Raw genomic sequence first — 17,093 nt, forward strand, 5'->3', positions numbered from 1 at the left:
TTATGGATGGATGGATTATGGTGGTACTTAATGAATACTTGGGTCTACTACACTACTGTATTTAATGTTGTCATTATGGTGGTACTTAATGAATACTTAGGTCTACTACGCTACTGTATTTAATGTTGTCATTATGGTGGTACTTAATGAATACTTAGGCCTACTACACTACTGTATTTAGTGTTGTCATTATGGTGGTACTTAATGAATACTTAGGTCTACTACACTACTGTATTTAATGTTATGGTGGTACTTAATGAATACTTAGGTCTACTACACTACTGTATTTAATGTTGTCATCATGGTGGTACTTAATGAATACTTAGGTCTACTACACTACTGTATTTAATGTTGTCATTATGGTGGTACTTAATGAATACTTGGGTCTACTACACTACTGTATTTAATGTTGTCATTATGGTGGTACTTAATGAATACTTGGGTCTACTACACTACTGTATTTAATGTTGTCATTATGGTGGTACTTAATGAATACTTAGGTCTACTACACTACTGTATTTAATGTTGTCATTATGGTGGTACTTAATGAATACTTAGGTCTACTACACTACTGTATTGAATGTTGTCATTATGGTGGTACTTAATGAATACTTAGGTCTACTACACTACTGTATTAATGTTGTCATTATGGTGGTACTTAATGAATACTTAGGCCTACTACACTACTGTATTTTAATGTTGTCATTATGGTGGTACTTAATGAATACTTAGGTCTACTACACTACTGTATTTAATGTTGTCATTATGGTGGTACTTAATGAATACTTGGGTCTACTACACTACTGTATTTAATGTTGTCATTATGGTGGTACTTAATGAATACTTGGGTCTACTACACTACTGTATTTAATGTTGTCATTATGGTGGTCTTAGAGAGCCACGTTTTTTCTGAGCTAGTACTGGTGAGAAAAGTTTGGAGAACCATTGTACAAAACAAACTGCTTCAAAAAGCGACTTAGTTTTACATTTTGTTTTGTGTGGAGAAATCCATAATAGTGAGTGTTGCACAACAAGTCATACTGGGAAAATAACTGGATTGCTTCTAAATATAAACAAAGTAGCTGATAAATGTCGAAGCAGTCAATTAATACTTAAATAATATGTGTTTTGTGTTCTTCTGGAGATAATTGTGCATAGTTTCATGCATGTTGACTTTCCAATCCCAGCATGTTATGAAACTTGTCTACAGCAGGTTTTGTAACAAAGCCGTGCCGGCCAATCAGAGGCCAGCTTTTTCTCACGTGACCTGGCTTTTTTATTTTTTTATTTTTTTTACGTAACCCAAGAGGTGTCCTCGGCGAACGCCAGTGCAGAATCACAGCAGCACAGGAGCGGGGCGGCTCACGCCATGGCGTCTAACGTCCACGGAAGGAAGGTGAATTCCGCCTGACATTATTTAATTGGCGCGCAGAACAAACATGTCGCTGCAGCTGCCCGTCGAGGAAATGCCGGGGGAGAAGAGGGCCTTCTTTATTGGCGGCGAAGAGCGGGACAACCATCAGCTCATCCTGCAGAGAATCAGCGCGTTAGCCTCGCAGAACTCCCTCAAAGACGCCATTTACTGCTTCTCTGTAGCCATGCGCCGCGGGCCGGTCCGACCCGAGCAACTAAGCACTTTTGTGGACTGTATTGTGCGGAATTTGAACAAGCAGAAGAGCGCCTCCGGACACGTGGATGAGGAGGAGGAAGAGGATGAGAGCTCCCGGGATAAAGTGTTCGAGTGTCCACACTGTCGCGGCTTCTTGTCCCAAGCCGTCACTTTAACGTGCGGACATTCCTTCTGCAGGAGGTGTTTGCGGCTCTTCTCCAAGTGCAAGTTGTGCAACCAAGCCGCCGGGCTCGACGCCAAAGCCAACGTGCTGCTGTGCGGACTCCTGGCCAAATGGTTCCCGGAAGAGGTGAAAAAGTCCAAACTATTGACTCAAGTGGACGAACTATGTAAGCGAAGACGTCACCAGGAGGCCGTGACGTTGGCGAGCGATGTCATTCAAAGCGGTGAGTACGGCCGCCATGTTGGACTGGGGCAATGAGCAATGTGTTTCTCGTCAAACTCGCTTTTAGTCGCTGTAGCGTTAAATGTGACGATAAGCTCGCGTACGTGTGCTGCTTTTTGTTGTTGTTTCCGTCGAGAAGCCGCGTGGCGAGACTTTATAGAGTCAAACTGTCGCCATAGCGACGCGTCGTCGACGCTCCGTCTTCTTCCGCCCTGACTGACGTCGTTCTTACGAAATGTCGACAGCGCGCATGCGCACGCGGTGCTCAGCTTGCATAAGGCAGGTTATGACACTTATTAGGCCAGGTGGTTTTGTAACGTATTTAGCGGGGAGGGGAACACTCCACATGTGTACAGGCTTCCACCAAATACTAATACAGTATGAAACAAATGCTTAATACAGTATGAAACAAATTCTAGTACAGTATGAAACAAATGCTTAATACAGTATGAAACAAATGCTTAGTACAGTATGAAACAAATGCTTAGTACAGTATGAAACAAATTCTAGTACAGTATGAAACAAATGCTTAATACAGTATGACACAAATGCTTAATACAGTATGACACAAATGCTTAATACAGTAAGAAACTAATACAGTATGAAACAAATGCTTAATACAGTATGAAACAAATGCTTAATACAGTATGAAACAAATGCTAGTACAGTATGAAACAAATGCTTAATACAATATGAAACAAATGCTTAATACAGTATGACACAAATGCTTAATACAGTATGAAACAAATGCTTAATACAGTAAGAAACTAATACAGTATGAAACAAATGCTTAATACAGTATGAAACAAATGCTTAATACAGTATGACACAAATGCTTAATACAGTAAGAAACTAATACAGTATGAAACAAATGCTTAATACAGTATGAAACAAATGCTTAATACAGTATGACACAAATGCTTAATACAGTATGAAACAAATGCTAGTACAGTATGAAACAAATGCTTAATACAATATGAAACAAATGCTTAATACAGTATGACACAAATGCTTAATACAGTATGAAACAAATGCTTAATACAGTAAGAAACTAATACAGTATGAAACAAATGCTTAATACAGTATGAAACAAATGCTTAATACAGTATGACACAAATGCTTAATACAGTAAGAAACTAATACAGTATGAAACAAATGCTTAATACAGTATGAAACAAATGCTTAATACAGTATGACACAAATGCTTAATACAGTATGAAACAAATGCTAGTACAGTATGAAACAAATGCTTAATACAGTATGAAACAAATGCTTAATACAGTATGAAACAAATGCTAGTACAGCATGAAACAAATGCTTAGTACAGTATGAAACAAATGCTTAATACAGTATGAAACAAATACTAGAACAGTATGAAGCAAATGCTTAATACAGTATGAAACAAATGCTTGGTACAGTATGAAACAAATGCTTAATACAGTATGCAACAAATACTAGAACAGTATGAAGCAAATGCTTAATACAGTATGAAACAAATGCTTAGTACAGTATGAAACAAATGCTTAATACAGTATGACACAAATGCTTAATACAGTATGAAACAAATGCTAGTACAGTATGAAACAAATGCTTAATACAGTATGAAACAAATACTAGAACAGTATGAAGCAAATGCTTAATACAGTATGAAACAAATGCTTAATACAGTATGACACACATGCTTAATACAGTATGAAACAAATTCTAGTACAGTATGAAACAAATGCTTAATACAGTATGAAACAAATGCTTAGTACAGTATGAAACAAATGCTTAATACAGTATGAAACAAATGCTAGTACAGTATGAAGCAGATGCTTAATACAGTATGAAACAAATGCTTAGTACAGTATGAAACAAATTATAGTACAGTATGAAACAAATGCCTAATACAGTATGACACAAATGCTTAATACAGTATGAAACAAATGCTTAATACAGTAAGAAACTAATACAGTATGAAACAAATGCTTAATACAGTATGAAACAAATGCTAATACAGTATGAAACAAATGCTAGTAGAGTATTTGTTTCATACTGTTTTAAGCATTTGTTTTATACTGTACTAGCATTTGTTTCGTACTGTATTAAGCAGTATGAAACAAATGCTTAATACAGTATGAAACAAATGCTTAATACAGTATGAAACAAATGCTTAGTACAGTATGACACAAATGCTTAATACAGTATGACACAAATGCTTAATACAGTAAGAAACAAATGCTTAATACAGTATGACACAAATGCTTAATACAGTATGAAACAAATGCTTCATACAGTATGAAACTAATACAGTATGAAACAAATGCTTAATACAGTATGAAACAAATGCTCTATACAGTATGAAACTAATACAGTATGAAACAAATGCTCAATACGGTATGAAACAAATGCTTAATACAGTAAGAAACGAATACAGTATGAAACAAATGCTTAATACAGTATGAAACAAATGCTTAATACAGTATGACACAAATGCTTAATACAGTATGAAACAAATGCTTCATACAGTATGAAACTAATACAGTATGAAACAAATGCTTAATACAGTATGAAACAAATGCTCTATACAGTATGAAACTAATACAGTATGAAACAAATGCTCAATACGGTATGAAACAAATGCTTAATACAGTAAGAAACGAATACAGTATGAAACAAATGCTTAATACAGTATGAAACTAATACAGTATGACACAAATGCTTAATACAGTATGAAACAAATGCTTAATACAGTATGACACAAATGCTAGTACAGTATGAAACAAATGCTTAGTACAGTATGAAACAAATGCTTAATACAGTATGAAACAAATACTAGTACAGTATGAAGCAAATGCTTAATACAGTATGAAACAAATGCTTAATACAGTAAGAAACTAATACAGTATGAAACAAATGCTTAATACAGTATGAAACAAATGCTAGTACAGTATGACACAAATGCTTAATACAGTATGACACAAATGCTTAATACAGTATGAAACAAATACTAGTACAGTATGAAGCAAATGCTTAATACAGTATGAAACAAATGCTTAATACAGTAAGAAACTAATACAGTATGAAACAAATGCTTAATACAGTATGAAACAAATGCTAGTACAGTATGACACAAATGCTTAATACAGTATGACACAAATGCTTAATACAGTATGAAACAAATGCTTAATACAGTAAGAAACTAATACAGTATGAAACAAATGCTTAATACAGTATGAAACAAATGCTTAATACAGTATGACACAAATGCTTAATACAGTATGACACAAATGCTTAATACAGTATGAAACAAATGTTAGTACAGTATGAAACAAATGCTTAATACAGTATGAAACAAATGCTAGTACAGTATGAAACAAATGCTTAATACAGTATGAAACAAATGCTTAGTACAGTATGAAACAAATGCTAATACAGTATGAAGCAAATGCTTAATACAGTATGAAACAAATGCTTAGTACAGTATGAAACAAATGCTTAGTACAGTATGACACAAATGCTTAATACAGTATGAAACAAATGCTAATACAGTATGAAACAAATGCTAGTAGAGTATTTGTTTCATACTGTACTACCATTTGTTTCATACTGTTTTAAGCATTTGTTTTATACTGTACTAGCATTTGTTTCGTACTGTATTAAGCAGTATGAAACAAATGCTTAATACAGTATGAAACAAATGCTTAATACAGTATGAAACAAATGCTTAATACAGTATGAAACAAATGCTTAGTACAGTATGACACAAATGCTTAATACAGTATGACACAAATGCTTAATACAGTATGAAACAAATGCTTAATACAGTATGACACAAATGCTTAATACAGTATGAAACAAATGCTTAATACAGTATGAAACAAATGCTAATACAGTATGACACAAATGCTTAATACAGTATGAAACAAATGCTAATACAGTATGAAACAAATGCTAGTACAGTATTTGTTTCATACTGTACTAGCATTTGTTTTATACTGTACTAGCATTTGGTTCGTACTGTATTAAGCAGTATGAAACAAATGTTTAATACAGTATGAAACAAATGCTTAAAACAGTATGAAACAAATGCTTAATACAGTATGAAACAAATGTTTAATACAGTATGAAACAAATGTGACTCACATGGTCATGCAACCAAAACATGGCAACGCAATAGGAATTCAGTTAGTGGAAGTCACTTGTGCAAAGTTAACAAGCATTTACAGTAACGTTAATATAGTAATTGTTTCAGTGCCCTTGGTTTAAAACAAATACAAGTGTACTGCTGCCCTATGACGTCATGCAGATCATCTTATTTTGCATTTGTGGCAGCCAAATAATCCTAAATGAACTAAAAAAGAATGAAAATATGCCTGATTGAGATTATTACTAGGATTGTATGACCTTCTCCGTCCTGCTCTAATCTTACAGCCGTTGTATGTGTGTCAGGTGACCGTGACATAATATAGTTGAGATGTCAGCATGCCAGCAGCTGAAGACTTAACTCAAATGCTTGTGCCGCCCGACTCTTCAGAATGTTTTGTGGAATTCAGTGATTGGATGAATGGTTGTTGCATCAATGGGTGTGCTGCACATTGACAAATGCATCAAGGGTGGGTACCAAAGTGTGGCCCAGGAGTCATTTGCAGTCCGCAGCTCATTTTTTACTATTAAAAAAACATAGAAAAGTGGAAAAAGAGAGCAAATGGATGAAAAGTATCAAATTTGACTCTAATAACACAAAGCTGCCATGCAGGCTTTTTTTCTTCTTCTTCAAAAGCTGTCATTGCTCCAAAAATAATGACTCAAAATCAATGTTATGAATTATTGACCTATTCAAGTCTCCAATTACTTCACATCAGAAATTCCACTTCGCAGTATTTTTTGGGGATACTATTGCATATTTTGTGTGTTTGACGTATAAAAATACAAACTTTTCTTTGACAAAAAGGGCGTAAAACAAACAAAATTAAAGCTGCAAGCAGCATTGGTCGGGCCCGCGTATTTGGCAGGTGCTAGTCCTAACTGTCCCAATACTTTTGTCCAGTGATAGTCATAAGTGTCCCAATACTTTTGTCTACTTTTAGTCTGAAGTGTCCCAAGACTTTTGTGTAGTGTACCTACCTTGTCTGCATTGTGTGGGCACGTTGGTGCTTCCTGCTTTTAAGCAGCCATCTTAAAAAAACAGCAGCGCAGCAGCATCAGCGCAGCGGGTCTTTGAAGGGTCATAAAATCAAAACCGGAGCAGTTAGAAAAAAAGCGCTTCTGTCATTGTAATCACAAGGGTTCAATCTCTCTCCTGTGTTAGTTTGAAGGCGAAACGACAAACGCGCTCAGAGGAGTTCGTTTTTGAAGGAAGGTGACCGGTTTTTACAAAAAATTTGTATTGAAGGGGGAATAGCAAACTTTCTGTTGATTTTTGCTGGGGGTTGTCAATTTATGAAATGTAGGTCTAAGTGAGACCTACATAGAGGTTTTTGTTTCATGTCTCTCCGACCTTCCCAGTGGGAGTTACAGGCAGTTTTGTCATTTTTTTCTTCCGAGGAGCAGTTTTTTCTCCGTTTTATTCAAAAATTGCTCTAGAGCGCAATTTTTAAATTTGGGGTTAGGTTTTTTTATTAGATCGCAATTTTTGCCAGTCCTGATGTGTGTGTTCAGTTTGGTGAGTTTTGAAGCGTGTTAAGGGGGTCAAATTACAGCTCAAAGAGGCAAAAGTTACTGTTTTTAGTACTTTTTTGTCTTGAAGGGGGAATTGCCAGCTTCCTGTTGATTTTAGCCCGACAATGTACCATTATGAAATGTAGGTCTAAGTCAGGCCTACATAGAGGTTTTTGTTTCATGTCTCTCCGACCTTCCTAGTGGGAGTTACAGGCAGTCTAGTTTTTTTTTCTTCTAGGGGGCGCTAGAGCGCAATTTTGAGTTTTGTGGTTCGTTTTTTTTTTTAAAAGGCAATTTTCGCAGGTCCTGTTGTGTGGGTCAAATATGGTGAGTTTTGAAGCATGTTAAGTGGGTCAAATTACAGTTTAATGTGGCGGCGGAAGAATAAAGAATAAAACCTTACAAATTCAATAGGTCCTTATGTCCCATTGCATAAGGACTCCCTTTGGGAGTCCTTATACAATGGGCCATGCGGGCCCTAATAAACACGATAAAAATGTATCTTCGACGGATAGATCTGTAGTTGATCTGGAGACTTAAGCGTTAAAAGTAGTAATTAAAAAAAAAAAAATTATGACTTATTTTTTAAATTTTCTGTATCCCCAAGAATTTTAGTGGGGCTTTTTTGTTTTTAAACGGTCAGTGGGCCAAAAAATAATTATGAAATTAAATGAAGGATTTATGATCTACAGTAAAGTTTGACAAGCAAGGAAGCAGCTGATCAGTCGATTATTTCAATACTGGCACACAAGCTTGGGATCACGCTATAAATAGTCTGTGTTAGCGGTTATAGTAACAATATCACTAATACTTGGTTGGCGCTTTTTGATGGTTTTTATTGGGTTTTATGGGCAAAATAGAGGACCTCCCATTGGCTCCTCTGTAAGCAGACTTTTATTTACGAGTTAGAATGCATTAGAAGAAATACATCTGTCTTTCATAATCATTATCATACCTGCCAACTACTCCGGTTTTCCCGTAATTAGTACGGTTTTCATGAACCTATTCCGGGTTACGGTTGCAGTGATAAAAAATACGGTTTTTCATTAATTAAAAAAAAAATTTTTTTTTAAAGTTTTATTCACGAAACCGCGTAACAACAATGACAATCGACACTGCTTCCCGTAACTTCCTATCGAGCCATTCCGAATGCCATGCGCGAGGCTATTTATAGCACCGCTGCCAAGCACGAGGCACCAGTTGCCATTGTTTCCAAACGAGCGAACGATCATGGAATCAGCCGGAGAAAAATCGCAAACGAGTCTTAAACCGAAAAGAAAAGTGCAGTCATTCCGTGAAGAATATTCAAAAGCCTATCCGGGAATAATTATCCGTTCCAAAAAGGGTGAAAACTACGCGAATTGCACCTTGTGTTCGATATTTCGATGACGACATTGGAAAAGTATTGTCAGTACTTCTGTCTTTGAGGGAATGCAATACGGCTTCCACAGGCGAAAACATTTACAAAATACTCGCGGAAGAAATAGACTCAAACGAAATTCCTTGGCAGAATTTGGTTTGCTTTGCTGCCGATAATGCTGCAGTGATGATGGGATCTAAAAAGGGTGTTGCAGCTTTCATTACGGAAATGTCTCCTTCGGTTTACATCGCCGGTAAGTACAGTTCGTAGCATAAAAAAACTCATTTTAAGTAAATCTTTTATTACATAAACAATAAATCAAATCAAAAATAATTTCTGTGTACAGTATATCTTTTTATAACATGTTCAAAACAAGTAACATATAACTATCATACTATTCTATTACTTCTTAATTCTATGCTGCTATTGAATTACATTTTAATGAAGTAAACTTATCATAAAGTTACCATATCATTTTTGCAGTATGATCAATCTGATAGAATAAATTTGGATTTTAGCCACAAAAAGGTAATGACACCAATGTTATCTATTGGAATTGTTTAGTACTGTTATACTGTTAAAAGTGTTTATACTATTTATGCTTTCAAGTCCAAGTTGAAGAAATCTTGTTAAATGTTGACAGCATAACTACCAAAATACAGAAGTATGTCCTTAATATTTTTGCAGTGCTATTTCTGTTGAAAAGTTCAAATGATTACATTAGAGATGTGATGTGCCACTTTTCAAGTGTCTGATGGCTTCAATTAATTTTCATTCATTTTTCATATTTTGAATTCTTTTGAAAGGCTTACAAAAAAACTACATTTGAATTGTAATTCCATGCTATTGACAGGACTATTAATTTTAATGAAGTTAGCTTACCATGTTTACAGTATGATAATTGTGATAGAAATGTGAATTTTAGGCACAGAATATTTTTTTACAATTGAACAAGGCAGTAGATTATACAAGCTTGGACAGAAAGTTAATAATGACACCAATTTTCTTTTTAATGGAATTGTTTAGTACTGTTTTACCATTTGTTTACTGTAAAAAGTGTTTATACTTTCAATGAACAAATTGAAGTCTTGTGAAAGGTTGACAGGATAACTGGCATTAACTGTCAAAATAATTTCAAACTATTGGAAGTTAGCTTACAGAATAAACATGTCAATCAACCCATATGATTTTTGCTGTAATATTTTTGTTTTGAAAAGTCACTGTGACTGATAGAAAAGTGATGGTTTTAACAACATTTGAACCTGTCCGAATGCTAATAATCATTTTGCGTCGTTGTCCTGGACCTACCGGCCCTTGACCCTGGCTACTAGGTTTTTCTGATTTCAAAAGTTGGCAGGTATGCATTATGAACGATAGGCAAAATACAAATAAAAAAAGTGCAGTTCCCCTTTGATGCTCCAATTACTTCACATCAAATATTCCACCATAAAAATGTTTTTCAGGAAAATTTTGCATATTTTGTGTTATTGCCATTAAAAACAGGATTTTGACATTGAGGTTATAAAACATAAAGAACAAAACTTAATCTCGCCAGACTTAAAGTTGATCTAAAGATTTAAGAGTTGAATAAAAAAATAATATACCGTATTTCCTTGAATTGCCGCCGGGTATACAGTATATTATCCGCATGCCTCGTTTTACCGCCGGGTCAAACTCGTTTCGCAAAATAATTGGTGCATGCTTAGAATTAGCGCATGCTTAGAATTACTGCCGGGTCAAACTTGTTTAGCAAAAATAATTAGCGCATGCCTTGTTTTACCGCCAAGTCAAACTCGTCACGTCACGAGTGACACTTCACCTTTCAAGGCATCATTTTCCCAAATGGAGGAGGCTAATTTCAATAATTTAAAATCGCATAAAGGGAAGAAGATAAAGAGCTATTCAGTAGGATTTGAGGTCCAAGCTATTGAATATGCTAAAAAGAACAGTAAAAATGTTTTATTAATATAGCTGCGTGTGTCAAATATGAGTCATTAAATGACTCCCGCCTCCTGGTGGTAGAGGGCGCTAGTGATCCCAGGGATCATTCTTGCGACTACTCGGCTGCAGAAGAAGTGACAACAACAGTTTTCTAAACTGGACTTTCAATGGAAGCAGGAGGTAATAATTCAAGGAAGATCTCCATCGAGACAGAGAGACTTTTAAAACTGAAGAAAGATAAGGAAGACTTCTATAAACAAGTTATTGATGCTTTTGTTCAGAAGGAGCAGTGCATGGACTTCATTTATAAGTAAAGGTAAGACCATAATAAAGTTTTTTTATTAAATGTGCTTTTCATGATGGTATCCTTACATCACACTCAAATTTATTAGCGCAGGCCTAAATTTACCGCATGCCTTTGGTAAGCGCCAGAGTGAGAAGAGGTTTTAAATTAATTACCGCCCCGGCGCTAATTCAAGGAAATACGGTATGACTTATTTTTAACGTTAATATGACTGGGACCCTACCAGGTCCCCAGGACCCAACTTGAGGGGAGCCCTAAAGGTTAAAAAACAATCTATGGTATATATTGTTTTGTTGAAAAAAAAAATATATAAATAAATAAATCAAAAATGGCCAACGCATGTTTTGTTTTTTCAGTCTGCGGCTCTCCGAGGAAAAAGTTTGGACACCCCTGGTTCATACCCTATAAAGGGTTATTTGTGGATAAGTGGTTCATCACCCTCTCACAGAAATACTATCACTTGATACACGCCGCTTGCTTTTGATGGCGCTCGCCCTTCCTGCAGCATTGAGGCTGGCGGTCAAACTCTGACCGTGTCGAGAGTTACACAATACCGTACTATAAAAATGCGACCCATTACCTCCCTGCTTGGCACTCAGCATCAAGGGTTGGAATTGGGGGTTAAATCAGAAAAAATTGCTGCTCACTGCTCCCCTCACCTCCCAGGGGGTGATCAAGGATGATGGGTCAAATGGAGAGAATAATTTGGCCACACCTACACTGCAAAAAGTCAGTGTTCAAACACAAAAATGAGGGGTATTTTATTTGAACTAAGCAAAATTATCTGCCAATAGAATAAGAAAATTTGACTTGTCAAGACTTTCCAAAACAAGTCAAATGAGCTAACCTCAATGAACCCAAAAATAGCTTAAAATAAGTATATTCTCACTAATAACAAGTGCACTTTTCTTGGTAGAAAAAAAAGACCTTTTTGCTCAATATGTTGAAAAATATTCTTAAATGAAGTAAATGCTAGTGCCATTATCTTGACATAATGATATGCGCTCGGCATTACATTTACTTATACTAAAAACTAATTTATTGTTCTTAATGGAAAGGCAACAAGGCAACATCTTGTTACTCTCGGGGTCTCCTAGCCGCTCAGGCAAATCATATTGTCTAAAAATGCATTTTTCCATGGATAACATGACATCATCGCGCCAAGTGCGTGCTCTTTCAGTCAATGAGTGCGCATATATACAGCAAAAATTGTTTAATTGTAATTTTTAAGAATTCATCTGAATGTGCATGAACTATTTCTGTTCAAAATAGTTAGAATGTTAAATGTTTAAATATTAACTGTCAGTTTACTGTACTGTGCCAACTGTACTACTATATGAGTACCTGTTTTCTATTGTTTCATTGAAAATAAAACAGCATTTGGCTGTCATCTGTTGTAATTATGAGACACAATTGTGTCAAAGTCATGTTTTTTTTTTTCATGCTTGAAATAAGAAATGATTACTTTAAAAAAAGTAGTTTTATACTTGTGAGTGTTGATGACACAGCTTTGCAACACTTGATATTCTAGTTTCAAGCATGTTTTACTCAATATAGGTCATCAAATCTCAGCAACAAGCTGTAATATCTTACTGAGATCATTTAGGACCAAAACACTTAAAACAAGTAAAACACTCTAACATAAAATCTGCTTACTGAGAAGAATGATCTTATTAGATAGAAAATAAGCAAATATCACCCTTATTGGACATATTTCATCTTACTTAGATTTCACTTTTTGCAGTGTTGTGTGTGTGTGTGTGTGTGTGTGTGAGAGACAATCATTGGCATTTTAACTTGAACAAATATATCTGAATATACAGTAACAGGAGGCGTTAGACCGATAGCTCAAGTCAATCCAAATGGACTTTTCCTTTGTGTTAGAAGTAGGGGTGTAACGGTACGTGTATTTGTATTGAACCGTTTCAGTACGGGGTTTCCGGTTCGGTTCGGAGGTGTACCGAACGAGTTTCCACACGGACATATTAAGTAGCGTAACGCACGTTGTGTAAACAATGCACACCGAGGCACAACACACGGCATGCTAGCAGCTAACGGGCTAGGATAGACTGACCATACGTCCTCTTTTCACCGGACATGTCCTCTTTTGCGGAGCTGTCAGGGCGGAGTTTCTTAAATGCCTCAAATGTCCGGCATTTTGAGTTAGGGTTGCGTGTATTTTCAGGGTTAAGAAGGGGTTAAAAACAAAACAAACAGCAGCATTGGTGAGGGAGGGGCAGAGACAGAGAGAGAGAGAGAGTTATGATAAACGCGCATGCGTCGCCAGGCTCTGCTTTTTATCCATAGATTTATCACATTTAATGTTTTACCGTATTTTCCGCACTATTAGCCGCACCTAAAAACCACATCCATCCATCCATCCATTTTCTACCGCTTATTCCCTTTGGGGTCGCGGGGGGGCGCTGGAGCCTATCTAACCCGGTGCGCTTTATATATGGATTAATATTAAGATTCATTTTCATAAAGTTTCGGTCTCGCAACTACGGTAAACAGCCGCCATCTTTTTTCCCCGTAGAAGAGGAAGTGCTTCTTCTTCTACGCAAGCAACCGCCAAGGTAAGCACCCGCCCCCATAGAACAGGAAGCGCTTCTTCTTCTACTGTAAGCAACCACCCGCCCCCATAGAAGAAGAAGAAGCGCGCGGATATTACGTTTCATTTCCTTTGTGTGTTTACATCTGTAAAGACCACAAAATGGCTCCTACTAAGCGACAGGTTTCCGGTTCATGAAAAGACGCAATCTCTCCATCCGCACACGGACTTCTATTTCACAGCAACTGCCTAAAGACTTTCAAGAAAAGCTGGCTACTTTCCGTGCATATTGTAAAAACAAGATAGCTGAAAAAAAGATCCGGCCAGAGAACATTATCAACATGGACGAGGTTCCACTGACTTTTGATATTCCTGTGAACCGCACTGTGGATACAACGGGAGCACGTACGGTGAATATTCGCACCACAGGGAATGAGAAGTCATCCTTCACTGTGGTTCTAGCTTGCCATGCTAATGGCCAGAAACTTCCACCCATGGTGATATTCAAAAGGAAGACCTTGCCAAAAGAGACCTTTCCAGCCGGCGTCATCATAAAAGCTAACTCGAAGGGATGGATGGATGAAGAAAAGATGAGCGAGTGGTTAAGGGAAGTTTACGCGAAGAGGCCGGGTGGCTTTTTTCACGCAGCTCCGTCCATGTTGATATACGACTCCATGCGCGCCCACATCACGCTGGTTTTTAATATATTATTAAAGTTTGACTGACCTATCTGACTGTTTTTTTGACATTCCTTTAGCGCAGTTAGATGCGGCTTATAACACGGGGCGGCTTATAGGTGGACAAAGTTTTGAAATATGCCGTTCATTGAAGGCGCGGCTTATAACCCAGGGCGCCTTATGGTGCGGAAAATACGGTATTATCTATAGCAGGGGTGTCAAAAGTGTGCCGGGGAGGCCATTTGCGGCCCACAGCTAATGTTTTAAAGGCCCACGGCACATTCTAAAAATACTATTAAAATAAACAAAAACGTAACAAAAGTGAAATAAAAAAGCTTAAAGGTTAAATGTAATTTAGAAAAAGTTGCAATGTTGACTAATAAAACAAAGCTGTTTTTTTCTTCCTTTCAAACTGTCATTGCTCAAAACATAATATTGAATCAAAATCAATGTTATTATGAATTATTGACCTATCCAAGGTTCCCATTACTTCACATCAAATATTCCACTATGAAAAATATTTTTGGTGGAAGATTTTGCAAATTTGGTAAATAAATAACCAAAAAATGTATATTTTGTTGTTTTCTCACTGTACCGAAAATGAACCGAACCGTGACCTCTAAATCAATCAATCAATCAATCTTTATTTATATAGCCCTAAATCACAAGTGTCTCAAAGGGCTGCACAAGCCACAACGACATCCTCGGTACAAAGCCCACATACGGGCAAGGAAAAACTCACCCCAGTGGGACGTCGATGTGAATGACTATGAGAAACCTTGGAGAGGACCGCATATGTGGGTAACCCCCCCCCTCTAGGGGAGACCGAAAGCAATGGATGTCGAGTGGGTCTGACATAATATTGTGAGAGTCCAGTCCATAGTGGATCCAACATAATAGTAAGAGTCCAGTCCATAGTGGGGCCAGCAGGACACCATCCCGAGCGGAGACGGGTCAGCAGCGCAGAGATGTTCCCTGCCGATGCACAGGCGAGCGGTCCACCCCGGGTCCCGACTCTGGACAGCCAGCACTTCATCCATGGCCACCGGACCTGTGCCCCCCCCCCCTCAAGGAAAAGGGGAGCAGAGGAGAAAAGAAAAGAAACGGCAGATCAACTGGTCTAACAGGGGGGCTATTTAAAGGCTAGAGTATACAAATGAGTTTTAAGATGGGACTTAAATGCTTCTACTGAGGTAGCATCTCTAATTGTTACCGGGAGTATATTCCATAGTACTGGAGCCCGAATAGAAAACGCTCTATAGCCCGCAGACTTTTTTTGGGCTCTGGGAATCACTAATAAGCCGGAGTTCTTTGAACGCAGATTTCTTGCCGGGACATATGGTACAATGCAATCGACAAGATAGGACGGAGCTAGACCGTGTAGTATTTTATACGCAAGTAGTAAAACCTTAAAGTCACATCTTAAGTGCACAGGAAGCCAGTGCAGGTGAACCAGTATAGGTATATATATATGTATATAAAGGTATATACAGTATAGGCGTAATATGATCAAACTTTCTTGTTCTTGTCAAAAGTCTAGCAGCCGCATTTTGTACCAACTGTAATTTTTTAATGCTAGACATAGGGAGCCCCGAAAATAATACGTTACACCGAGGTACGTACCGAACCCACATTTTTGTGTACCGTTCCACCCCTAGATAGAAGGCGTTTCACCTCTCATCTCAGCAGGCTGGCAATGTGCAAAATGGCTGATTATTTGAGAAAATAACATCAAAACGTTGATCCGCAGAAGTTTTATTTTCATGCAAGTCTATTTCCTAAATTGCCAGTTTCCAGAAACTTTGGGGGAAATGTGGCATCCCTTTGCTTAACTTATGTCATATTCATGGAGGTGAGTGTATGAATAATTCCAATGAATGTCTCTGGTTGTGCAGACGCTGACATGGCAGTGAAGGCCCGCCTGTCCCGAGCACAGGCCTGCATTTCTCTCCAGCAGTTTGACGTCGCTCTGGCCGACACTGAGTTTTGTCTGGCGTCCAGCTGTTCTGCTGAGGTGGGTCTCTCGCTTTCAAATCATCTCAAATAATGAACTGTACTTGAAAAGCATGATATTAAACAGGCACATGTACGTTGTAATGATGTGCATGAGTGTCCCCAAACAAGCAAGCAGTGTCTGAAGGTGCGTGCACAGGTAGATCAAGCTGCTGGATGCTGCATCACGTTCTGTTTGTTTACTGTGTTAGGTGGCTACCATGAATAATAACTGGCTCCACACACCAACTTATGACACGTACATTTAGGGATTTAATGACATGAAAATGTCATATCCCAGTTATCATGACCAAAATGATCACGGTTATCACTAGAGGTGAACAAAACATCGATTCACATCCCAATTGAGATTCTTATTTGTCTCGATTTTAAACAGACTAGTCATTTTCAAAAAATTTTGTTTTTTATTTTATTTTATTTTTTTTACAATAATTAATAAAAAAACATAAGGGACATAAGGACCTATTGTTATTGTAAGGTTTTATTATTCTTTCTTTCTTTCTTCTTCCGCCGCCTCTTCGAGCACTAATTTGACCCACTTAACATGCTTCAAAACTCACCATATTTGACCCACACATCAGGACCTGCG

General features: G+C 37.3%; 1 protein-coding gene across 1 annotated transcript in view; it reads left to right on the top strand.

The window, feature by feature from the left end:
• Positions 1-1,309: 1,309 nt before the first annotated feature.
• lonrf1 (LON peptidase N-terminal domain and ring finger 1) overlaps positions 1,310-17,093 on the top strand; it is a 49,371-nt gene continuing 33,587 nt past the window's right edge. Inside the window, exons 1-2 of the mRNA XM_061984401.1 lie at positions 1,310-2,016; positions 16,387-16,505. Of these exons, the coding sequence (XP_061840385.1) occupies positions 1,440-2,016; positions 16,387-16,505 (696 nt within the window). The 5' untranslated portion in view covers positions 1,310-1,439. The remainder of the gene's footprint in view (positions 2,017-16,386; positions 16,506-17,093) is intronic.

The sequence above is a fragment of the Nerophis lumbriciformis genome, linkage group LG25 (genome assembly GCF_033978685.3).
Source record: "Nerophis lumbriciformis linkage group LG25, RoL_Nlum_v2.1, whole genome shotgun sequence".
NCBI classification, from domain to species: Eukaryota; Metazoa; Chordata; class Actinopteri; order Syngnathiformes; family Syngnathidae; genus Nerophis; species Nerophis lumbriciformis.